The 24,201-nt window shown below is 62.5% G+C and overlaps 2 protein-coding genes across 13 annotated transcripts; one reads left to right on the forward strand and one right to left on the reverse strand.

The window, feature by feature from the left end:
* Positions 1–1,131: 1,131 nt before the first annotated feature.
* On the reverse strand, positions 1,132–8,779 carry TMC8 (transmembrane channel like 8). 4 transcript variants are annotated; one of them, XM_079134176.1, is made up of 15 exons: positions 7,790–8,779; positions 7,489–7,637; positions 7,047–7,196; positions 6,768–6,850; positions 6,222–6,358; positions 5,800–5,947; positions 5,507–5,677; positions 5,116–5,255; positions 3,561–3,684; positions 3,123–3,220; positions 2,750–2,933; positions 2,513–2,571; positions 2,276–2,434; positions 1,911–1,989; positions 1,132–1,455 (listed from the first exon to the last, which is right to left on the reverse strand). In XM_079134176.1, exons 1-15 carry the CDS (start codon positions 7,948–7,950, stop codon positions 1,177–1,179), a joined length of 2,121 nt encoding a protein of 706 aa, XP_078990302.1. In that variant the 5' UTR covers positions 7,951–8,779; the 3' UTR covers positions 1,132–1,176. The 4 variants fall into 4 exon arrangements, with proteins under 4 accessions (XP_078990302.1, XP_078990303.1, XP_078990301.1 ...); XM_079134177.1 differs by having other exon boundaries at positions 1,911–1,961; positions 2,513–2,643; positions 7,790–8,777; XM_079134175.1 differs by having other exon boundaries at positions 2,513–2,643; positions 7,790–8,776.
* Positions 8,780–9,023: 244 nt separating this feature from the next.
* Positions 9,024–24,188, forward strand: TMC6 (transmembrane channel like 6). 9 transcript variants are annotated; one of them, XM_079134167.1, is made up of 20 exons: positions 9,024–9,862; positions 10,531–10,620; positions 12,181–12,319; positions 12,420–12,559; positions 12,668–12,763; positions 13,104–13,262; positions 14,504–14,609; positions 14,756–14,852; positions 14,992–15,249; positions 15,343–15,533; positions 16,440–16,584; positions 17,372–17,527; positions 17,824–18,242; positions 19,096–19,191; positions 19,415–19,490; positions 20,168–20,301; positions 20,493–20,669; positions 20,782–20,860; positions 22,421–22,488; positions 23,650–24,188. In XM_079134167.1, exons 3-20 carry the CDS (start codon positions 12,264–12,266, stop codon positions 23,798–23,800), a joined length of 2,604 nt encoding a protein of 867 aa, XP_078990293.1. In that variant the 5' UTR covers positions 9,024–9,862; positions 10,531–10,620; positions 12,181–12,263; the 3' UTR covers positions 23,801–24,188. The 9 variants fall into 9 exon arrangements, with proteins under 9 accessions (XP_078990293.1, XP_078990294.1, XP_078990299.1 ...); XM_079134168.1 differs by having other exon boundaries at positions 9,710–9,862; positions 10,531–10,575; XM_079134169.1 differs by lacking the exon at positions 9,024–9,862 and adding an exon at positions 11,548–11,687 and having other exon boundaries at positions 10,090–10,575.
* The last annotated feature ends 13 nt before the right edge of the window (positions 24,189–24,201 follow it).

The raw sequence follows: 24,201 nt of genomic DNA on the forward strand, positions 1-24,201 counted from the left end.
GAGCCTCTCCCTTCTGGCCACTGGCAGGGTGGGCCTGTCCTCGCCCAGCCCCCTGGCTCCCGCCATCTACAGCACATCACTGAGGCCTGTGGCACCTGCTGCAGGTGTGTGGCTCTGTCTTCCCTCTGCCTGTCCCTCGGCCCCGGATTCTACCGTCCCAGCCCGCCCTGCAGGGCTCCAGCGCCACACTGCTCAGACCTCCTCTCTGTCCCCATCTCCTGCCAACCTGTTTTCCAAGGCCCCACTTGTCACCGCTGTCGTGAACCTTCCTGCGGGAAGTGGCCCAACCCCTGTGGTCCCCTCATTGTCTTCCTCATCGCCAGGGGTCTTGGGTCCCCTTCCCACTCCTCCCATTTGGCTCCTTCAGGCAGTGGCCACAGAGGAGTCCTGAGTGCTCTTTGAGCTACAGTCCATCAGGACTTTGTAAGTCCTTTCAGCCACTCAGAGAAGGACCTCCTCCCGAGGCCGCGGATGAGCAAGCTGGGGCCGTGATTTGCTGATCTCCTCAAGGTCTCTACAGAGTGCAGAGTGCAATGGCTCGTCTCAGCCATGGATGCCCGAGCTGGCTCAGCGAGTGGGCTGGGAGGACAAGGCTCTGCAGAAGGCAAAGCCCCAGGCTCGATTCTGTTTCCTGAGGTGCCCTTGAGAGTATGGGACAGTGAGGAGTCTCCCAGGGAGGGGCTGACCAACACCCTCTCCCTCACTCCCTGCAGTGAGCCCTGGTGGTCAGGGTCAGGATGGACTCAGGCCCGTGCTGGTACAGTGTGGCCGTGGAGCCCAGGATCCTGGGTTCACATCCCAACTCTGCCCCTTGTTGACAGCGGCCCTGACCTTTGTGGGCTCCCTACTTGTGGAGGGCTGAGTGGGTGGCATGCAGGAGGCACAGCACAGGGAGGGGCGTCCACACTTTTATGACAGCACACACTTGGGCAAGCAGTTTCTGAGCACCGACAGTTGATGTGTGCTTGTAGCTGGCCTGCACCTGTTACTATACTAATGTATACGTGCACTATAAAACTCCAACAGAAAATAGAAACTTGAAGGGATAAGATAAAAACACAGACATTTCCATATGTTCTTTCTGCTGGCCCTCTGTGGGGAGTCCTGCCTGAGGCCCCGAGCCAGGGAGGGGTCTAGGGAGGAAGTGGGACCAGTAAGGGCAGGTGGAGCTCCATGCTACAGAGCCGGGCCGCTGGGGAAGCGAAATCTGGAGGAGCGGCCCGGGCGATCGCGCGGTCCGGTGGACGGGGGGCTCAGCCCGGTGGGAACAACGTGAGAAGATCCCGGTCGGGGAGTCCTGGGGCCCGGGGAGCCTGGGCACGGGAAACCGGGGCAGAAGGACCGTGGGCGCGAAGCTCGGGAGAGAGGGGACTCGGGCTCGAGGGAGTCGCTTGGGGCCAGCTCTGGCAGCAGCCGCGACAGGTCCTCCACCAGGTGCCACTTCTCCTGGACTTGCTGCCGGGGAGCAAGGGGCGGGCTGCAAGCCGGGCCGAAGACCACGCCCAGAAGCTCCCAGCACGAGGCTCTGCCCCGCCCACCCCAGGTTACCCGCCAAGCCCCGCCCAGGACGCGACCCGAGGTCCCGCCCCTAGGCCGTGCCCAGGCCCTTCCCCTACGGGGTCCCAGGCTCCTCCCCACCCGAGCCCCGCCCCAGACCACGCCCAGGGCCCGCCCCGGCTCGCAGCCCGGCGGCTGGACCAGCTTCAAGTCCTACCTCAGCCTCGGCCAGGCCGCTCCTGTGGAACCGGTTCCCCCCTCTGCTTCCCCGTCTCTACCCCCACCCGAGGTCACGCCCTCTACCAGGAGAAAACCCCCGACAGCTTCAGGCCCGTCTCAGACCTCAGGCCCCACACTCCAGAGAGAGAGGGCTCTGAAGTCCGTGTCCCCTCCCCAGCCCAGCGGACACTCACCCACACCAGCTGCTTCCGGAGCCCATGGATGGCTCTGGCGTTGGCCTGGGACTGGGACACGCACACAGTCAGGACCAAGCTTGGGGAGGACAGGGATGCAAGGTCAGCCACCCCTCCCACAGGGGAGACACCCCCTTTTCTCTTCCCCTTCCCGAGGGGTCCTACAGTCCCCGTGGACCCAGAGCCGCCTGCTTTCCAGGGGAGGCACATGAGAACCCCCAGGCCACCTGTCCTTGGGGAAATTGCTTCCCTGGGCTCCCCTTGTCTGGTTTCTGGATTCCCCCGAGGCTGGCCGGGGGCTGTCCAGTCCTATCCCACCTCCGTGGAAAGGGCACCCTCCCAGGGTCCTCCGCCCTGAGAGGCACCTGAGCAGGATGAGGAGCGGGAAGCTGAAGGCATGGGAACTGAGGTAGTGGAGGACACGCTGGCCAGCCAGCGGGAGCCGGAGGGCCACCAGCTCGGGGACCACCTGCCAGGGGGCTGAGTAGTTGGCGAAGAGTCCACAGTCCCAGGAGGAGTGGGTGCTGGAGAGAGAGGTGGAGAGGCAGTTGTCAGGGCCCGGGGAGGAGCGGCCTCTGCCAGCTTCCCAGCCCTCCTCTCACCTGCTGACCACGTAGCCCAGGGGCACCGCAGCCAGGAGCAGGCCGAGGAGCAGCACCAGCTGGAAGAAGAAGGTGGAGCTGGAGACGCGGAAGAGCCGCGGGGAAGCTCTGGAGTTCCTCAGGAGGGTGTACTGCGGGCGGCGAGGGCAGGGAAGTGAGGAGGGGAGGAGGCCACAGCCGGCGCTCCTGGCCCCAGGACTGGGCTGCCCATGCGCCCACCCAGCGGGGCGCCCTCACCTTCTTGATGTAGAAGGTGAGGAAGAGGAAGATGCTGTTGAGCAGGGGCAGCAGAGGGCAAAAGAAGAGCCCCATCCAGGTGGCCGTCTGCCCTGCCACAATGTCTAGCACGTTCTTGGGCACCAGGAACTCCTCTCGGTCCAGCCAAGTCCAGAATCGGCCTGAGAACCGCTCGACCAGCAGCCTGGAAGCGGATGTCCAGGTACCCACCCGGCAAGAGGGACGTGTGGGCCATAGCAGTCACAGTCATGGACCTTTACACCCTCACCCACACGGAAGAGCCTGGCTGACCCTGGGCTGTGTCCACTGGCCATCCCCAACCATGCCCTCGCTACCCCCTGGGCATCTCCCTGGGGTGCCCCGCATGGTTCACCTCCGAGGCAGGCTGACCAGGAAGGCGAAGGCCACGGTAAGGAGGAAGTTGAAGATGCTCAGCTTGTACAGCTCCTCACCCACCGAATTCTCCCAGCACTGGGGTGCAGAGGGAGGAGGCCGTCACCATCCACAGGCCCCAGCCTCCCTTCCCTCACCCACTCGTTGAGGGGGTATAGGAGCCTTTCCTCCAGTCAGACATGGCTTTGGGATCAGACTGGAGCAGGGTACCCCAGCCAGGTGGCCGCACGGCACAGGCAGAGTGTGGTACAGGAGCACCCCCGGGGTGTGTGCGGCTGCATGGCACCTCTGCTCACAGCTTCTCACAAACGTGAGACCTGGAGCGGGACGAGGAGACTCCAGGGGCAGGCACAGGGCTCTGCCTGGCTTTGGAGGGGGACCTGCTGAGAAGAGAGACAGGCCCCAGGCTAGCAGCCACCTGGTAGTCACAGGCGTTGTAGCCGTAGGCCTCACAGCTGGTTTTGTTTCTGCCGATGCACAAGATGGTCTGACCCAGGGAGAAGGAGAACATGCCCAGGCTGGCCAGTTTCAGCACCACGCACCTGGGGGTAGGCACCGTGTCAGGGGCTGGGCCCAGAGGGAAGTCTGCGAGAGACCTTGCCCCCTCTAAATCCAGAGCCCAGCTTCCTTCCAGCCTGCTTCACCCATGGCAGTGCTTCCCAAAGTGTGTTCCCAGAATCCGAGTCCCCAGATGATCCGTGCATGGGAAAGAGGTCTGTTTTTAAATCAGTCTGAGAAACAGCAGAATCCAGCTGTCACCACCTGACCCTGCAGTGTAGCGATTCACGCGGGACAGGCCTGCAGGACAGAAACCCTGGACCTTTCAGGATCCGAAGTACAGGTGAGACCTCCCTTAATTTAGTTTTCTTTGCAGTGCTGAGGGATTCACACCTACTAAGCACAGGCTCTGCCACCAAGCTATACCCTGGCCCCAAGATCTTCCTTTCTTCTGCTACTCTGCTGCCTATTAACGTCCCAACCCACTGCTCTGAGCGCATATATCCTAAGCACACGTAGCACATACTTATTACGTAATGCCTCACTGGACTATATAGGCCTGATGGCCTAAAATCATCGCCTGCGTGTTATTTTTAAGGGTGGACATTTGCAGTATCCACGTTTGACCAGAAGGGCTGGGAACTGTGATTCTTCAGTTGAGGGAAGTTGGGAGGCAGGAGTGGGTGGAAGCTTTTTATTTTTTTTTTTTTTAAACCTTTTATCCTTTTGAGCATTTTGAATTTTTACCATGTGTAAATTTTCCTTTTTCTTTTCTTTTTTTTTTGGGGGGGGGTGACGCTGGGGATTGAACCCAGGGTCTCACGCATGCTAGGCAAATGCTTGACCTCCGAGCTACATCTCCAGACCCCATGCGTACATTTCTAAGTTAAAAATATAAAGTTTCAAAGCCAACCACAGTTGAGACTGGGGAAAGCAGAGGGAAAGCAGGGCCCAGTGAGGCTGCGGAAGCAGGAGAAGCTGCGGCATCTCAGGGGCCCAAACATGAGGTCCTTGGGGAGGTTTGGAGTAGAGGCAGGACCAAGTGCCGGGACAGGAAAGAGCCTGGCTGAAGGAGGGCTTGCATTTGAACCTGTACCTAACGGCATCTTGAGATCAGGCCTGGCTGGGACCAGGGTGGTAGGGGCTTGCCAAGCTAAGTGAGAGCTGGCAAGGTCAGGGCTGTAAAGCCCTCAGGCCACGTGGGAGCTGTGTGCTCAGGTTGCTGTTTCTTTTAAGTGGGCAAAGCTGGTTCCAACATCCCCTGGAAAAATAGCCCCTGCCCCTCTAAATGGCTGGTGTTTGGTCCAGAATGGAGGCTTCCTTTGGGGCTGAGGAAGCCCACCTGGCTTCCTTCTGGTGCAGTGGTTAACACAGGGACCCTCGTAGTCGGGACCCCTGGTGCCAAATGAAAGCCAGAACAGCAGCAGGATGCAAACTCCTCCCATGTACCCACAGGCCCCCAAGGGTGTGCTCACCAGATGAGGGTGAGGTTGACCTCAGTACTGGGTGGGTAGTTCTCCAGCTGGACAAGGAACACAAATAGCAGAGGACCCAGGAAGTTGACCAGGGCGATGACCCCAGGGGGGAGGTACTGTAGCACCACGAACAGGGCCTCCTGTGGGGAGTAGCAGGTCAGGAAGCTTGCAGAGCAGGCCCTGTCCATGGCCCATCCTCTCTGGGCCCCTTAGGCATGATGTGGGTGCAGGGCAGGGGTCCAGAGCTCACAGTCAATAGGACACGCACAGGCTAGACCACAAGGTCATGATTGCTTTGACCTCTCTGAGGTCAGTTTCCAGTTTGCACAATGGGATCCCTGTCCCCTCCCGCGGTCACTGCTGCAATCAAAGGAAGGCAATTGCCAGGCACCTCCTTGTTGTCCTGCGAGTACTTGGTGGCCCAGAAGATGGCACTGATGGCCCCGACCACCAGGAGCCCGATGAGGACGTTGACCCGCAGGAAGGTGAGCAGGTGGCAGGCCCTCTGGGTAGGGGACCGCTGCTGTGCCAGCTGGAGGCGACGGCCCTCTTCCAGCTCTGCCTGTGAAACACAGTCACTCACACACACGTGCCCTCACGCCACCGCCACCTGTTCACACACACACTCACACAGTTACGCGCAGTCACGCACTGCTTCGCCCTCGGGCTCTCTCCTGCACACACCTTGAACTCATTGCTGATCTCATGCTTCTTGATGGTGGCGGCTTCCCGCACCCGGATGCAGAAGTCCCAGGAGGAGAAGAGCTTGGCGCTCAGAGGCGTCCTGTAGGCCTGGCCCAGGAGAGGCCTCTGTGGCAGCCCCTTCACCATCCTGGGGGCACAGATTGCTGTGGCAGGGGGCTCCCTGCTTGGCCTCAGTGGTGGCCCACCTCTGGGCCCAGTGTGGGAGGCCTGGGTGAGTGAAGCTGGGGATATGATGGACTCTGCTCCTAAGATCTGCAGCTGGGGATGCATGAGTTTGGGCTGAGGAACCACCAGGAGCTTTAATAAATAGGAGACAGGGGCCCATCTGCCAACTTGCAGGCCCCGCCACAGGAGGGGTGTCAGCGAAGACGGCCTGGGAAGGGGCATGGGTCTACTCTCACCTCCGCAGGGTCCCACAGAAACAGAGAAGCAGGCAGGCCAGTGGGCTGAGGAGATAGGCCAGGCGGATGCTGTATGCAGAGCTGCTCTCAGGCCCCGCCCGGTACCCGCCATAGAAGAGATAGGTGTTGTTGAAAGCCTGGGGACAGTCATGGGGACACCTGAGCAGGGTCAGTCCGGGCTCTGTTCCCAGCCCTTCCTAGTGGAACCCTTGACCCCACCATAACCCATCAGGTGAGAATATTCCAACCTTGCCGAGGCTTGGAGGTAAGGCAGCTTGCTCAAGGTCAGCTCTGGGGAACAGAGCCAGGATTCAGACCTAGGAGTCTGCACCGGGGGCCACTCGATGACTTTATCCTAGGGGCCTCTTGTCCCTTGAACCCCTACCCAGCTCTGTTCTGCCTGTGCTGTGCATGTGGCTGAGCCTCTCTGACCCCATCTGAGCCCCACCAGCCTGTGTAAGACTTCTCTTTAGAAACCAAGAGACCTTGGATGGGGGCAGGCGCCTCTCAGGACCCCTGGCCCATGGCCAGGCTGACTGCACTTACCCTGCCAGTTAAAATATTCCAGAGTTGATTGTGGAATTTTGGAATGCCAGTGTGGGGCTGGTGGCTGCCAGGGCACTGCAGGGCTGTTGAGGAAGGACAGGGACCAACTGGCAGGAGTCTCATGACAAGGCAACAGGCTGCCCTTGAGTCTAGCCCCAACCCTGGCACTGCCGGCATCTGAGGTGTGCCATGCAAAGGCAGGGCAGAGGTAGTCCAGGCTGGGCACAGGTGGCATGCCAAGGTGTGCCCGGAAGATCAGGGAGCCCCTCCAGTACTCACTCAAGTTCTGGGCGGGGCCTGGGCCTGGGGGGCGGAGCCAGGCCAGGGGCAGTAGCACCACACTGGCAGTCAGCCCCAGGGTCAGCAGGTTAAGCAGCAGCAGGAAACGGAGGAAGGTGAAATAGGACTGGATCCCGGTGCCGAAGAGGCCTGCAGGGAGACAAGCAGGGCGGGCGAGGGAGACACGGGTGCCTCGACTGGGATCCGAGGGCGTGGGGCTGGGGTGCCCAGCCTGGGGCTTCCCGGGCAGTGCCTCGGAGAGCCACCAGAGGGTGCTGTCACCCATCGTGGTTTGCACCTGCCTTTGGGGGCTGAGGGGCTGAGCGTTGCGCGTGGGTGGACTCCCGCAATGACTGGAGGGATGGTGCCCCCTCCCTTTCGAAACGGACATTGGGACTGCAGAGATGGGAGGTGGGATGCGGGCTTCCGCGTGGGGTCCTACCCCCGATCTCGTAGAGAGCCCCTTCCCAGAGCCCAAAGCCCTGTGCCAGCCGCTGCGCCGCCTCCCCGAGGCGCCGTCCGGCGATCTGCCGCCTGCGCTGCCACCGCTGCCAGCGCGAGGTCTTCACTCCATTGGGCTCCCGCAACTGCCTGGGATGGGGTGGCGATGGGGCGCCCTGAGTCACTCGCCAGGCAATGGCGCCATGGGCCGGGAGGGTCTTCCCCGTCTGGTGTTTTCCATCCTCTGCCTGGGCTACCTGGAGGTCCGCCCCGCTCCCACCACCCGCCCGGCCGCCACCCACCGGATGAAGCGCTTGTCCACCATGGCATAGGGCAGCGTCCGCACCGGCGCCCGGGAGGCGCAGAGCCGCTCCATCTCCTGCTCCCACAGCTCCTCGCCGGCGGGCTGGGGTTCCTTCTCCCCGGGGCCCTGCCCCGACTGCCCTGACCACTGTCGCAACATCCCGCAGGTCTCTGCTCCCAGGAAGACTGGGAGCCGGGAGGTGAGCCTCAGGGTCTTGGCCTGGGAGAGTCCTGCCGGGTCAGGATGTGGATTCAGTCCAGCTCCACCTCTCAAAGGGACACATGGTATAGGGCCTCATTCTCCTCTCTGTCAATGGGGTGAGAGACCAGAGAGCATGAGAGGTGGCACCCAGTACACGCCTGCGCTCCCATCCCCTTGTCACTTGTGCCATAAGCCTTACAGGTCACCCTTTGCAAAACCACATTCCCTCCCTTCTCCGTGTCCCCATTCCTGCTTCAGGAAGACACCCTGTTCCAAGCCCTGACAGTTCCCAGGATGCGGCAAACTGCAGCACAGCAGCTCTGGAGGTCCTGGGGTCCCCTGTCTTCCTTCAGGCCCAGCCTCCCGGGCCTAGGTTTGCTAGGCGCCCCTCACAGGACCCAGAAGAGGAGGCATGGCTACAGCCCCCGGTGGGAAGGGGAGAGGGGACCCCAATGCCGACTTTGCCACGGTGATGACACCCGACCCCAACCTTTCGGCCGCAGTTCTTTCACCCTATTTCCCTTCTCCTCCATGCTCTGCATCCAGCTCACCTGGGACCACGGAGGAGCCCCCTCCTCCGGCTGCTGCCGCCACTCCAGGCGCCTCTGGGAGGGAGTGAGGATGCGGTCACATGACAGGAACCCTGCCCTCCCCTCTCCCCAGCTTCTCTTCCCCCTCTGCCCGCCCCCGCCTTCCCCGCAGTTTCCTCGGCTGTCTATTGAGGCCCAGCAGGCACTTCCTGCCGGCGGTGGGCCTCCGGGGCGCAGGTGAGAGGCCCGCGCCTCGGCGCCGGCGTGGTGGGCAAGCCCGGTGCGCACCGGGCTGGGGTCGGGCTTCCGCTGCCCGCAGGCGTCGCGGGCTCAGCTGCCGTCGGGCCACGCTTTGGGGCCCGCACTGGCGGGGCGGATCCCCCTAACCCAGACTACTGCGGCGCGTGTGAGCTTCCCGCCCACGTCTGCAGCAAGCCTGGACCGACCCTGGGCTGCGGCGGGGTGAAGGTTCCGCCCCTTATCTGCCGGCCGCAGGTCACTCCGGAGGGGCGATAGTGACTTCGTGGTGGGCCGTAGCTTACTGGGCCTCTGGATCTTTCAGGTCTTTGGCCGTTATTTCTGAACTTCCCGCCTCCGCTGTTGGCACCACCCTATGCCCAGGCCCAGGGACCGGCCTGGCTTCTGGCCCATCGGCCTTCAGGAAGCAGCCCCTACACGCCCCTCCCGGGCTAGACATTTAGGAGTTGTCTTGGCATGCCCAGGCCTTGATCCCTGGGCGCCCCACAGCCCTGTCCTTGTCCCCCTCCTTCAGAGCCGCGTCATCCCTGCTCAGTTCTCACACAGCTTTTCTGCCTCCCTGACCACCTCCCTTCTGGTTTCCAGAGCCCTCCTCTGAGCCAGGCCCCAAGCTGGCTGCTGGTGGGCTCAGCGGGCTGGGGAGCAGGGGAAGACTCACAAGTGCTCCTGTCCCTAGGAAGTGCGCACGCTCCCAGGGTTCACCTGGGGTCATGCATGGAAAGAAGCGTGGAGAACAGGGCTTGGGCGGAATCAGGCCTCCACCTCCAGGTGGCCCCCACCTGAGAACCATGCTGACAGCTGCAAAGTCCCTCCCGGCCTCTCCCTTCATGTCCAAGTTCAATCCCCTGAACCTGTTCCCACAGCCTGCATGAAGTCCCTGCATTCCTGCATGCTTTCCTCCAGGAGGGCCCTGCCCGCCTTTCTTCTTCCTGCCCGAGTCTGCCTCAGGAGCTTGGGGGAGGGAGGTCTCAAAGTCAGGCTCCTCGGTAGAGCTCCGGCTGGACCAAGGCGCAGTGCTGGTTGATGGCATCCTGGAGACGATCCTTTTTCAGCCTCGGTTTCCTTATCTGTGAAATGGGAAGGTCAGTGCCTGTCTTCCTGGCTTGTAAGGAATAACAGAAAGCCCAGCCACGGGCACGACCCTTGGGGAGGTTGTGTCCATCTGTCTTCCCCTGCGCCCCCTCCTCCCCACCTGGCACACAGGAAGCGCCGGAACGTTTACTCGATAAACAGCAGAAACCCCGCCCAGAGCCGGAGGGGGCGATAACCCCTGGCGGCAGCTGGGGTGTGGCGGAGTCGCGCTGGAGGCTCGCGGGAGGAAGGGGTTACCCAATACGGCGTGGAAAGGCCCCGCACCGTGGGGCCCGCACTGTCGTGTTTTGACAGTCCCTGACCCTGCGAAGTGGGCGGGTCTGGAATGACAGTCCCCTTATGAAACGGGGAAACCGAGTCTCACGAAACCTGGGGACTTGGCCGGAGATGGCACAGAGGCAGACCCGGCCGCCCTCACCCTGCTGGGACCCCAGGGCGGGGTGCCACAAGGGTCGGAAGTCGGCGGGCAGAGGGCGCAGTCGGCGCCGGCGCCCCATCGGGGGCTGGGCACACCCCTGGAGGGAGCCGGTCACGTGACCGTGGAAGCCCGCCGCCACGTGGGGCTGGCGCTGCAGCTCCGTCTGCCCGCCCGGCCTGCGACAGTCACCGGTCGACCCCCGGGACCCTCTGCCACTCGCTCCCACTGACCCTCCCTCAGGTGGTGGAGCCCGGAGCGCGGTTCCCGGCGGCCCTTGCGGGACAGGTGAGCCACTCGCGGGCGCGGAGCCCCGCCTCCGGCGCCTCCCAGGTGAGCGGCCGGGTCCCGGCGCGGGGTCCCCGCGGCCCCGGGTGGCGTGGGGGGTGGCGGCGCCCTGTGCCTGCGGCGGGCAGCTCGGCGGGCCCGCGCTCCTTGCGGCCTCGAGGCCACTTGGCGGCGAGTCCCCTCGCGGCCTCCCAGGGCCGACTCTGGCTGGCACCGGAGCGGGAGCGCCAGCAGCCCGGGAGCAGGAGGGCGGGGGCGCGGCTCCGCCGGCCGCGGTCGCCGTCGCCGCGCGCGGGCTCCAGGCGGGGCGGCCTCGTCGCGCGGTGTCGCCGCCCGCAGGGTGCGGGCTCCTGAAAACCGCGCCCGCCGCTCCGCACCTGGCTCGGGCTCCGGAAGGGGGCGCCGGAAAACTCCGCGGGCCTGGCCGGGCTGGGGAGGGCTGGGTCCCGCCCGCTGAAGCCGGGGCGCCGGGGGAGCCCGGGGTCCCAGGCCCGCAGCCCCCGGCACCTCCTACCCCTGGCGGATCTGAGCTGGGGAGGGACTGCCGGCCCACGGAAGGATTCCAACTCTAGGGACTGGATGGGGGACCCCTCAGCCCTGCTTGGCTGTTTTTCACTGGGGACCAGGGGAGCCACCTCGGCAAGGCTCTCGCTGGCCTCCGCTGATTGTGCTCCTGCTGGAGGCCGGGCAGGGCTTGGCTTGTTCAGACCTGGGCTTCCTGACACTAGGCTGGGCACTGTGGTCACCATTGTGGAGGGACTGTGCCCTTGCTGGTCCGGGAAGGCCTCGTGAAAGGAACCAACTTTCCTGAGTTCCCTGGGGGTGAGGGCAGGGAGGACCGAGGGCAGGGAGGACCGAGGGCAGGACTGGGCAGAGTTCTGCAGAGTCAGCTGGCTGGCCAGTTTTCTGCACCCCACTCCCACGGTAGGAGGCCTGGAGGCCCAGCCCCACACAAGGCCACTCTGGTTCCAGTTGTGCTGGGTGACGGCAGAGCCAACACAAAGGGGGCCTGTTTGGGCCCAGCGCCCTCCCCCATGGCCACCCTGTGGGGATGGAATGTAGGGAGTCAGTCCCTGAGGACAGGAGGAGCTTGGAGCACCCAGAGTGGCTCAGTGGCGTGGGGGCAGGGAGCCCTTCTGTGTGCTGCAGCCTCTGCTGGGGGGCGGGACGGGGTTCAGGCGCTGCCTGGCAGGATTTCCTGCTAGAGGAAGTGCTTTGGGGTTACAGGGCAGGCATGGGGAGGGCCTTTGAGCTGCCCTGACCTTTGTTCAAGAGGAAGGTGTCCCTGGGGCAGCACCCTGGGAACAGAGGGCCTGAAAAGGGCAGTGTCCACAGGCACCCAGCCCTTCCCCATTTTCCAGGCACTAGTGACCACTGACGACATCGAGGAAACTGGTGGGAACTGTGGGTCCACGCCCTTCCTTTCTCTCTTCTTCCCTCTTCCTCAGTCCATTTTGGCATGAGGGTTTCTTGGGGTCTCTCCTGACCATGTGTTCAGCTGTGGATCGGGGACAGGAGAAGGGGTGGGCAGCCTGGTCCTCCAGGGAGCAGACCATTTGGATGTGTGCCAGGCATTGAGGCTTTACTTTGTCCCTGTCTCATCAGATGGGCAGTGAGAGTCTCCGGAGGTGGTGTCCAGGCTTTGAGCTGCCCTAAGTCTGCAGACGGGCTGGGCGTGGACCACAGGCATGGCCCAGCCACGGGTCTTGGTCCTCGATGTCCCTGAGCCTCCAGGGGACCAGGAGTAAGTGCTGTGGGGCTGGGAGGTGGTGGGTGGTGGATGGTGCCACCTTTCTGAGCTGGACCTGGAGTCCTGGACTCCCACGTGCTCTCCCGCCCGGCAGCCAGGAGCCCAGCCCCTATGAGGAGAGTGAGGTGCATGACTCCTTTCACCAGCTCATCCAAGAGCAGAGCCAGCTGGCGGCCCAGGAGGAGCTGGAGCTGCAGCAGAGGCAGCTGGTGGCTGGAGCCCTGGGGCCCCCAGGTGAGACCAGGCATGGGTGCTGGCACCGGGTGGACAGCAGCTGGAGACGACTCTCCTGGCAGTGAGGTGGGCGAAGCAGCTGGGCAAGGACATCGCTTTCTTCTGTAGGCAGTGGTCACCAGACCCTCGTGGGGCCAGGGGGTGCCCCCGTCCATAGCACGGCCACACTCCGCATCTTGGCCAGCATGCCCAGTCGCACCATCGGTGAGTGAGAACCTCTGCCTTAGGCTGGCTTCCACTCCAGCCCTGGGCATCTGCGTACTCAGTGGCAGGCCCTGTAGGTTCCTGGCCCACCCTGCCTGCAGCCCCGAGGCCCTGCACTGCCCACGCTGCCTTGCTGGGTTCTAAAAATGGCTCCAGAGTCATCAGAGGGGTAAAAATAGGCAGCTGGGAAAGCAGTGGAGCCTCAGGTCTCTGATAAAGGAGTCTTATTGGGCCCTGGGGAGAGCTGAGGGATGGGGAGGCCTGGGGCTGAGAACCGTCCTGGAGGCTGGCAAGGTCCGGCCTGGCCCCGTCCTGCCCCATTTGCTACCTGCCTTCCTAGGCCGCAGCCGGGGAGCCATCATCTCCCAGTACTACAACCGCACCGTGAAGCTGCGGCGCCGGGGCAGCCGGCCCCTGCTTGGAAACGTGATGCGCTCAGCCCGACCCAGCCTCCGCCTGTACGACCTGGAGCTGGACCCCGCCACCCTGGAGGAGGACGGTGAGTGAGCCAGGCTCACACCAGCCTGAGGGATGTGGGCAGGAGGTCCGACTGGGGAGGGCCCTCAGCTGTGAGGGGGGTTTTCAGGTTGGGAAGGGCTCATGCCATGCCCGGCAGGCACTGAAGAGCCCTGGCCACATGCCCTCGAGCACTGGAGGGCGGCTGACAGTGGGCCCAGCTTTGACACGAATGTGACGGTGGTCAGTAGACCATCGCAGCCCTTGTGCAACCCCCTTCTGCCCAGTGAGACAGACATGAGCCAGATAAACAGTGCTGAGCAGATGGTCAGTGCTCAGATCAGTCTCCCAGGGGAGCTCCTGGGAACCAGTCCAGCCGGGAGGGTCCAGGGAAGCTTCCTGAAAGTGACTAGAGCAGAGGCGACAGGTTCAAAGGCCCTGAGGCAGGAGCCCCCTGGCTTGTCTGAGTAGCTGAGGCTGTGGGGAGGGTCTGGTAGGCGATGGAGCAGGCAGGGTGGTGTGGCTCTGGGGTCAGGGCAGATGCCCCAGTTTCCATCTACGCTGGGGCCTGGGCCACGTTTCCGCATCCCAAGGCTCGTTTCTGTCTTTGGAACTGGGGTTACAGTAGCACTCACCTCTGGGCTCGCTGCCAGGCTGCAGGGAGGTGGAGTCCCTGTTTCAGAGCCCACCTGTGGTGATTGATGGGCCTGACCCCGTGTGGCCTGTCTGCTGGTCCTGGCTCTCTTCAGTCATCCTTGTTTGTCACTGGTGCTGGGGATGGAACCCAGGGCCTTGTACATGCTAGGCAGGTGCTCTCCCACTGAAACGCAACCCAGCCCTGGGTCCTAGAACTCTTCCTGTTGAGGTTCCACCGCACCCTGGCCAGGCCATCTCAGAAATGGCATGTGTGGGCAGCCAGCCTCAGGGCTGGTGAGCATGCCACGGGGCCCTGCCGTGACCGCTCTGTGACATGCTGGGGATGGTGGGGTTTCGCTGGGCCAAGAGGATGCTGGGGACCTGATGGGGACGGGCGGAGGGGCTCTGGGCCCCAGGGGTGGAGGAGGGGAGGGATGGTGGCTAGCAGGATGTGGGCTGGGCAGGATGGTAACTGGAGGATGGTCCTGGACTGCTGGCCTGGGTCTGGCTTTGGCTGCCCCTTGGAGAGGAGCCAGTCAGACTGGGCAGCAGGGTACCGAGCTTGTGTTGGGGTGGTAACCTGTCCAGGCCCCGGGCCAGGGGCAGAGGGAGAGATGCTGGACATCAACTGGGCCTCCCTTGCCACAGAGAAGAGAAGCCTCCTGGTGAAGGAGCTTCAGGGCCTGTCGGTGGCCCAGCGGGACCACATGCTTCGGGGGATGCCCTTGAACTTGGCTGAGAAACGCTGCCTGCGGTGAGTGCCCACCAGCCTTGTGTGGCCCTGGTGCTTGCTTCCTCAACCAGGCTGAGTGGCCAGATAGGAGGGTCTCAAGCCTGGGTGGGCGGCCCCCGGGAAGGAGCCTCTGAGGAACAGGCACTGACGGCGGCCTCTGTCCCCAGAGAGAAGAGCCAGGTCCAGAGGGGGAAGTGGAGGGGCCCGCAGGACCGCGCGGGTGTCTTCTCCTGCTGCAGCCGGCTCAGATATGCCTGCATCCTGGTAGGAGCCTGTGAGCCGTGAGCCCGGGAGCATGGGGCCATTCCTCTCTGCCGCTGCCCTCATGGGGGTCTCCGGATCCTGGCCTTGCCTGGGACCCATGTGGCCCCAGCCCTCAGGCCCTCCTGCCCTGTCCCCACAGGCCCTGCATAGCCTGGGGCTGGCCGTGCTCTCAGGCCTGCATGCCGCCCGGCCCTGGCGCTACGCACTGAAGCAAATCGGAGGCCAGTTTGGCTCCAGCGTGCTCTCCTACTTCCTGTTCCTCAAGACCCTGCTGGCCTTCAATGCGCTGCTGCTGCTGCCGCCACTGGCCTTCCTGGTGGGCGTGCAGGCGGCCTTCCCGCCAGAGCCGCCGGGCCCTGCCCCTGCCTTCACAGGCCTGGAGCTCCTCACAGGCGGGGTGAGGAGCCCCTGGGCCCCCTCTGCCTCTGGAGGCCTGGGGTGGGTGGGCTGGGGAGGGAGGGGTCCCTTACCTGGCCTGGCCTCCTTACAGGGCTGCTTCACCCACACCGTCATGTACTACGGCTACTACAGCAACACCACGCTGAACCAGCCGTGTGTCCCCCCACGGCATGGTGACCAGTGCAGCCCCAGGGCCAGCAGCCTTCCCTACAGCATGCCCCTGGCCTACCTCTTCACTATGGGAGCAGCCTTCTTCATCACCTGCATCACCTTGGTGTACAGGTAGTGGCCTTTTATCACATGACCCCTGCTCTGGGCACCACCCATGTGCCCTTGGTCCTTCCTTCCATCCACCCCTCTTCCCATCTATCCCCATCATCCGTCCACCTGTCCATCCTTCCTTCCTCCATTCTCCCATTCCTCTACCTATTCATGTGCCTGTCCACCCACCATCCATTTGCCCATTTATCCATCTCTCTGCCTCTTCGTTTATCACTCATCCATCTATTCCTTTCTTTCATCCAGCCATCCTCTATTCATTGATCCACCTATGTACCCACCCACGCATCCATCTACCCATCCATCCCTCCCTCCATCCATCCTTCCACTCACCCACCCATCTTCCTATCCATCCACCCATCTATCCATCTACTCACCCTTACTTTCGTCTATCCGTCCATCTACCATTCACCCCACAAGTGTTCACTGTGCTCCGCTTGGGCAGGAGGTACCCAAGCATGATGCCTGTCCTAGAGAAGCTTGCTGTCCCTGGGAGAGAGAGCAGTGAATGGGCTAGGACCATCCAGGGCCTTGGAGGTGTTGGCCTAGGTGTTACGGAAGCACTGAGCTCGGGAGGTTCAGTGAGAGTGGGCAGAGCAGAAGCAGGGGAAGTGCTGTGGTCACTGGGTGGGCAGAGCAAAGGACCGAGGTGAGTCCAGCGTTTTCCATGGGGTGTCTTGGTGGGAGCAGCCAGCTGTTAATGGTGAGTGAAGCCCTGGCCCATCTTCCTGTGGGTGTGCATCAGACAGGGCTGGTCTAGAGTGGCCAGCAGTCCACACCAGGCTGGAAGCTGAGGGCAGGCTGCTCAGGGCAAGGGGAGAGTGGGGGCCCTAGGGGCCATCCTGCCCTCCTCCTCGCCTCTGTGCCCCTCGGCCCCCTTCACTCCCGCCTGTCTCTGCTTATTCCCAGCATGTCACATGCTTTTGGGGAGAGCTACCGAGTGGGCAGCACCAAGGGTGTCCACGCTATCACCGTTTTCTGCTCCTGGGACTACAAGGTGACTGAGAAGCGGGCCTCTCGCCTCCAGCAGGACAACCTCCGCACCCAGCTGAAGGTGAGCGGCCGCCTGCCCTGTCCCGGGGGCCCAGAACCCCACGCCAGCCTGCCCAGCTCCCTGCAGACCCCACCTGGGCTCCGCCTGGGCCCATGGCCCCGTGCGGCCTGGAGGGAGCAGTCTGTGAGCTGGCTCGAAGCGCCAGGGCAGGCAGTGCAGCGGGGTCTGTGGTGGTGCCAGGCGGCCTCCATGTCCTACGGTTCACGCCCCTCGGTGCGGCTCCTGTGTGGTCTGTGGTGGTCCCTGCCCTCCCCCCCAGTAAGCCCACCAGGGCCCATGCTCACCTGGGCTCCGCAGGCTCTGGTGGGTGAGCAGGGTCAGGCCCTTCCTGCGGTCTGTGCCCTCCTGTCCTGAGGCCTTGGCTCATGCCACCCTCCCTTAATCACTGAATGGCCACAGTGGCCCCTGTGGGTCAGGAGTACAAGAGAGAAAGCAGGCACAGAGGTCAAGCCCTGCCCGAGGTCGCGGGGCTTTTCTGGGCCTTGTGGCAATTCTCTGCCGTTCTGGGCTTCTGTGCTCTGGAGAGCTCAGTTGTGACGAGGTTCGTGCAGCTCCTGTGGGGGCAGGTGTCCTCCTTGCCTACGGGCCACCTGTGTCCACAGGGAACAGGGCAACCAGCTGGCACTCAGGAGGCTTCGTGGAGGCAAGACTGGGGCAGGCGAGAGGGCCCGGGAGGAGTGGGGAGACCTGAGGCGGCGGGCCGACAGCCACCTGTCCCTCTGTCCTGCCTGCGTGCCGCGTGCACGTTTGTGCTGTGCAGTGGGTGACGGGTTGTGCTGCCCCCCAGGAGCTGCTGGCTGAGTGGCAGCTGCACCGGAGCCCCCGGAGCCTGTGCGGGAGGCTGCGGCGGGTGGCCACGCTGGGGCTGGCGTGGCTGCTGTGTCTGGGGACCATGCTGGGCTGCTCCGTGGCCGTCTTCGTCTTCTCAGAGGTCATGATCCAGGTGTGGGCCAGGGCCAGGGGAGGGAGCCTGTCCCTTAGCCAGGTGGCCGCTGGCCCCTCTCCCCAGGCCTGGCTGCAGTCTCCCTTTCTTTTCCTGTTCCCTTGTTCTGGAACCCTCCACTTCCCATGTGTGTGAGCCGAGGCTGGGGTGGGCTAGTTCTGGGCATGGGGTGCTGCCTGGCCTTCTGCCCTGGGGCCCCTTCCCATCTCGGCCCCCACTGGGCCCATCAGTCAGTGGACATGACCCTGTAGGTGGGGTGCCTTCGGTGACCCCAGCCCTCCCCTGGTGCCTTGCAGAGCCCGGTGTCCGCTGGCCAGGAGGTGAGGCTGCTGGCCCTGCCCCTGGTGGTCTCCCTCCTCAACCTGGGGGCCCCGTACCTGTTCCGTGGCCTGGCCGCTCTGGAGGGGCACGAGTCCCCGGGGCTGGAGGTGTACGTGGCCATCTGCAGGTGTGTGGCTGGGCAGGCGTGGGCTCTGGGGCACGCCTGCTGCCGGCACCCCCTCAGCCTCTGGGCCCGCTCCACCATTCTGTGCAGGAACCTGATCCTCAAGATGGCTATCCTAGGCATTCTTTGCTACCACTGGCTGGGCCGCAGGGTGGCTACCCTGCAGGGCCAGTGCTGGGAGGACTTTGTGGGCCAGGAGCTCTACCGGTTCTTGGTGATGGACTTCCTGTTTGCACTGCTTGACACGCTCTTTGGAGAGCTGGTGTGGAGGTGAGGGGGTCTGGGTGGCTGGGCTGGCTCTACCCACCCTGTATCCCTCACCTGGACACCCCACCTGGGCAGGGCGGGGCAGGGCCTCAGATGGGCGGGGCTTCCCACCTTGGCACGTGTGCATCACGCCAAGAGCTCATTGAAGTTCCAGAAAGTGCACCAGTTGGGGTGTAGTTTTATTTATTTATTTACTTATTTTTAAAATATTTTTGGTACCAGGGATTGAACCTAGAGGCACTTAACCACTGAGCCACATCTCAGCCCTTTTTACTTTTAATTTAAAGACAGGGTATCACTAAGTTGCTTAAGGCCTCACTAAGTTGCTGAGGCTGGCTTTGAACTTGCAGTCCTCCTGCCTCAGCCTCCCAGGTTGCTGGGATTACAGGCATGTGCCCCTTTTTCTGGTTTGGGACCTGTTTTTAGGTTGGAAATGAAAATGAGGTTTCTAAGAGACATGTGTCCTAGCATCAGCCTGGTTCAAGGGAAAAGAGAATAGAGAGGAGGGCATCTTCAAATGTCGCTGGCTGGCTGTTGTGGAATCTAGCACGCCAGATGATTTTTATTTCCCTTTTTTGTTAATATATGAGTTTGGTAATAAAAAATAAGATGGTTAGAAAGCTGTACAGCTTTTGCTGCTTCTGTGTGTTAGGTCAGGTGTCTCTTCACCGGCTTAGGGAAAGGGTGAGAAGGGCCAGTGCAGTCTTCAGTCCTTGGGTGGTCCAGGATGGCTGCTGTCTCTCCTGCTGCCTGCTGGGCGCCTGCGTGGGGAGGGCCAGGTGTCAGCAGCCTGGGGATCATCTCTGGTGGGATGAAGGTCCCCTGCCCATACTAGTCAGGCCCCTCCTCTGCCCAGGCTCATCTCAGAGAGGAAGCTCAAGAGGAGGCGGAAACCTGAGTTCGACATTGCGAGGAATGTTCTGGACCTGATTTACGGGCAGACTCTGACCTGGTGAGGTGCCGCCCGCCTTGGCTGCCCAGTTCCTAGGGAGGGCAGAGCGCCGTGGTCTGTGCCCTTTCCCCTGGGGCCCACACCTGCCCTCCTGGCCAAGCTGGCCCTAGCCTCCCTGCAGCAGCGGGCTGGTCTGGGCAGCAGCAGAGTGTGCGGGTGGCTGGCCGCAGTCCTACCCAGGTCCAGGTGTGGGTGCTGACTCCTGGACTGTGCCCTTCTCTAGGCTGGGGGTCCTCTTCTCACCTCTGCTGCCGGCCGTGCAGGTCCTCAGGCTGCTGCTCCTCTTCCTGGTCAAGAAGGTAGTGTGGGCTGTGCAAGGAGCGCTGGGGGCAGCCGCTGGCTGGATGGGGCATTGGGTGGGCACATAGCCCTGGCTGTCCATAGGTGCTCCGGACTGGGCAGACCCTTCCCTATCCTGTTTGGGCCATGGCCTGGGCTGGCCCTTCCCTGGAGTCCCTGCCTCGGACATACTGAGCACTGGGCTCAGAGGTCTTGCTGGGGCCGTGTGCTGTCTGTACCGGGGTGCTGTCTGTACCGGGGTGCTGTCTGTACCGGGGTGCTGTCCTTGGCCGGCGTGCTCTGGTCTGAGCTCTTGCTGGTTCTCCACCTGCTTACCTGCAGGGTAGGGCTCATGTCCTTGAGGGGCTGGCAGTGTCAACCTTCAGGCAGTGGAGGTGCTGCTGGCTCAACCCTTTGGCCGGCTCGACCTCAGGCAGTGTCCCGTGTGCCTCAGTCTCCCCTCGGGGCAAGGAGGGAACCCGGAGGCCCTGTCCAGTCCTGTGCTCAGATTCCGAGTGGTGGCCTTTTCTGCCCACGGTGGCCAGAGTCCCGTAGAGTGAGCACAGTGAGGCCCAGGTCCTGTCCTGGGGTGCACGGCCGTCCGCAGGCTGCTCCCTCCTCCCTTGGAGGCCCTGGGCCTGGGGAAGGGCCCTCTGCAGGTGCTGTGGCCGTGGCAGACTGTAGCCTTTCTCCCCAGGCCAGCCTGATGGCCAACTGCCAAGCTCCACGCAGGCCCTGGCTGGCCTCGCACATGAGTACCGTCTTCCTCACACTGCTCTGCTTCCCCTCCTTCCTGGGTGCCGCCATCTTCCTCTGCTATGCCGTGTGGCAGTGAGTAGGCAGTGGACAGGGTGGGCAGGAGGTCTGGCCACTCTGTGCATTCCTGAGTTGGGGTGGTGGTGCCTGGTTGGAGGGCCCGCCTAGGATTTGGGGCCATGCGAAGGTTGCCTTCATCTGAGGCTGGGAGGGGAGTGGGGGGAGGGGCGGTTCCCGGAGGGTTCCTAGTTTCCTCTTCCCTCCAGGGTGAAGCCCTCGAGCACCTGCGGCCCCTTCCGGACCCTGGACACCATGTATGAGGCAGGCAGGGTGTGGGTGCGCCACCTGGAGAGGGCGGGCCCCGGGGCCTCCTGGGTGCCCTGGCTGCATCGGTACCTGGTGGAGAGCACCTTCTTCCTCTTCCTGGCGTCTGCCCTGCTGCTGTGAGTGCAGGGCCTTTGGGGACCTCCTGATGGGATAGAGAGCCCCACCCCCAGGCTCCTGCTCCAGGCCCTCCCTGTCGCTCGCTGCCAGCCTGACCCCTGTCTCCCGCAGGGCCATCATCTATCTCAACATCCAGGTGGTGAAGGGTCAGCGGAAGGTCATCTCCCTCCTCAAGGAGCAGATCCGCAATGTGAGTTCCCCTCCTCACCACCCCTAGGGGGGTGCCCCGGTCACCTGCCAGTTCCCCAGGCCCTCCCCACCTCCCCGAGCATCTCGGAAGTTAGAAGTGTCCATGGATTCACAGGTGTCATTTGGTTAAGCAAAGGTGTAGAGGCGACAGCCAGGGCTTTGGGTTTGCAGGGGCCCTGTGGGGACTCCAGTTCGGGAGACATGGTGTGTCTGAGTGTGTGGCCCCGCTGTGGGCACAATGTTGGGGAGAATTTCTGAGATACCGGAAATGGCTTTTGGACTTCTCCAGGGACTCATGTTGGAACATGGGCCCTGGTCAGTGCCCTCGTTGGATAAAGAAGTGCAGGGAGGCTAAAAGACTTTTTTAAATCAGGAGACCATGTCAAATTTTTAGGAAGCACTGATGGCTTTTTATGGGAATGAGTGGCAGAATGGGAGGGGGCTGCTCGTGCACCTGCATCCCGTCAGGTTGGACACAGGCACTTTCCTGGCTGGTCACTCCAGCTGGCCTCTTCCTGAGAGCCACAGGCCTCTGGCTTCTTCTCAGGAATGCTCTGGGGTCGTATCCTTCAGGGTGCTAGATTGTGGCCCCTGCAGGAGGACTTAAGGAGCCATCCCGAGCTCTGACCTCATCAGGGCCATTGTGTTGCGCACTTGGCCACTTTGGGCTGCCAGGTGCCTGTTTCCAGGAGCCTGGCCAGGACTGGGGCTGGGGTTGCTCTCCAGCACTCACCTTGATGGAGGTCAGGGGCTGGTGTCTGCAGTTGGCGTCATGAGCAGGGGGGCGGTGGCGGGGGCATGGGAAGCTCTCGGGGATGGCTCCTGTGTTGCCTGGGCTGGTAAACAGCCACACAGACCCAGCTCCCTGCCCCTCACACCAGAGGCTGAGCAGGTCTTGTCTGGCCACACGCGTCAGAAGCAGGCTTTGGTGAAATGGTTCCCGCCTACCATGCACCTTCCACAGCCTCGGGTGCTGTGTGGGGAGGCAGGGTGGCGCTGCGAGGAGACTCCCAGCTCCCTTCCATTTCTTTGGGATTAGACCTTTCTCTAGTGGACCCTGGCTGCTCCTGGTCTGCCGCCCGGGCTGCAGGGCAGTCGTGGCTGCTCCCAGGGGCCTTTCTGGGTCCAGGCCTGGCAGGTGCACATCCTTTCCTGGAACCCAGGGCTGTACTACCACCCAGCCCTTCTTATTTCTTATTTTACGAGAAGTTGTTGAGGCTAGCCTGGAACTTGCCTCCTCCTGCCTCAGCCTCTGGACTGACTTGGATGACAGGCCTGGCCACCCTACCCAGCTCCATCCTCTCCTCTTCTATTGACACCTTGCTAGAGGAAAAAGAGGTGCTGGAAGGAGCCTGTGGTCCCTCCTTGTAGACATAGGAAGGGTGCTCTTGAGCAGAGCCAGGTCACCCGGCACCTAGAACTAACCTGCTAGGCTACTGACAAAATTGCTGCTGGAGCTATTGGCTCTCCTGGTGCCCCACCGCCTGGGCTGGAACAGGCCGGCTGGGGTGGACCAGGGATGGACACTTTGTCTCTCATCCCTTTGTTCTGGCCTTCCTAGGAGGGGGAAGACAAAATCTTCTTGATCAACAGGCTTCACTCCATCTACGAGAGGAAGGAGCGGAGCAGGTGAAGAGCTGGGGAGGGAGGAGGCCTCTGAGACGGGAGGGGCTGGGGCTGGATGGCCAGCATCTCTCTGGGTTGCAGACCCCAGGAGGGCTGGGCTGAGGATGCAGGAGCCAAAGCCCTACACGCCCTTGCTCCATTGCCCTCTGCCTCTGTGAGCCACAGGTGCCAGCCCAGCCTGGGCACCCCCCCATGGAGTCAGCCTCTGCTGTGGCCGCCCTGCAGCGAGGCTGGGCTGGCCAAGCGCAGACATCAGTTCCTTCAAAACCCAAGAGCCAGACTGCTCAGTCTTTCCTACTGCCTTGAGCCTTCATTGTTCCCTGTGGTCAAAGCAAGGAAGGGAAGCGGCCAGATGCAGACGCACTAATGCAACTCATGCATGTACAAGACCTTTGCAACAGGAGGGTGGCTAACATCTTCCTGCTGACTGGTGCAGACACCAGTACATACATGCACATGCATGCACACATGTATACAAGTAGAGACACCCACTCAGACTCTGGCTCTCCCACTTCCTTCACTGCCCACCTGCTGGGGCAGTGGAGAAACTGGCCCCAGAGGCCACGTCTGCAGGTCTGTGGCTGTGGCCAGCAGAACTCCTCCCCAGCAGCAGAACCCACGATGTTGACAATGGCTGTTTGGAAGCATCTCTGAATAAAACCCTCCCTCCGTCACTCCCTGCACAAGCATGCTGGGCCGCAGCTAGCCTCGGGGCTGAGCTCACGCAGCTCCTGCCCTCTGGGCTTCGGTTTCGGGGCAGGGGGGCGGGGGGGAGGATTGGCATCACCCAGTCGCACTGCAGGCAAAGGCATGGTGTTTCCGGAGTCCTCCCACCTGCTGTAGCCTGTGCAGAAAGGATTCGACAGCAGAGGGCCACTGCCTGTTGCTTGCATTACACAAAATTGCTATTTGACAGCATTTGACCAGCAAAAGTGGAACTTTCACACATTTCAGACCCCTCCCACCAAGCAAATCCACAGAAGGCGAACCTGGTGGCCATCTCCACTCCAGCCCGCTGCCCACCTACCTCCATTCTCCTTCAGCCTTGGGCAGTTCTGCTAGGGACTTCAAGAATTCCCTGGGACAAATTCTGGCATGCGCCATGCTATCGGGCTCTGCCCAGCTGCTGCCTTTTGGGCCCTCACCGACTTCCCTTCCTGGCAGGGCTGGTAGAAACGAGGAGGCCACGATGTCCCCTGCCCTGCATGCAGACAGAAGGGACACCTGGTGGGACAGCGAGGGGCCTTGCACGTTCTCCCAGCACCCCCAGTTGCACTCTGTCACCACAGCCTGGCAGGCAGAGACGAGGATCTGAGACCCCGTGGGACACTAGGATGGTGGATGACCCTGCTTCCCCCTTCTGTAGGCTGAGTTGAAGATGTAGCCCGAGGAGCGGGCAAAGTGGGGCCTGGGTGCCTCCAGGGGGACCTGCCCTCTCTGGGACTCTTATTTATTTAGATTAAATGGGTTTTGCAAAATGGGCTTGTCTTGGGAGGCTGTGCTTGGAACCTGGGCCTGCCAGGTATGTGCAGGTAGGTTCCTGGGACCCGCCGTGCTCAAGATGCGTCCATGTGTGCGTGCATGTGTGGCAGGGTGTCGTGGAAACCTGGGCCCAAGGGCAGTGGGGCTGTGGCTGAATGAAAGGTTCCTCTGCTGGCCGAACTCCTGCCCTGGAGCAGTCTGACCCTGTGTCTGGGAGAGTACTTGTATCTATCT

This window comes from Sciurus vulgaris, assembly GCF_902686455.1.
Source record: "Sciurus vulgaris genome assembly, chromosome: 3".
NCBI classification, from domain to species: domain Eukaryota; kingdom Metazoa; phylum Chordata; class Mammalia; order Rodentia; family Sciuridae; genus Sciurus; species Sciurus vulgaris.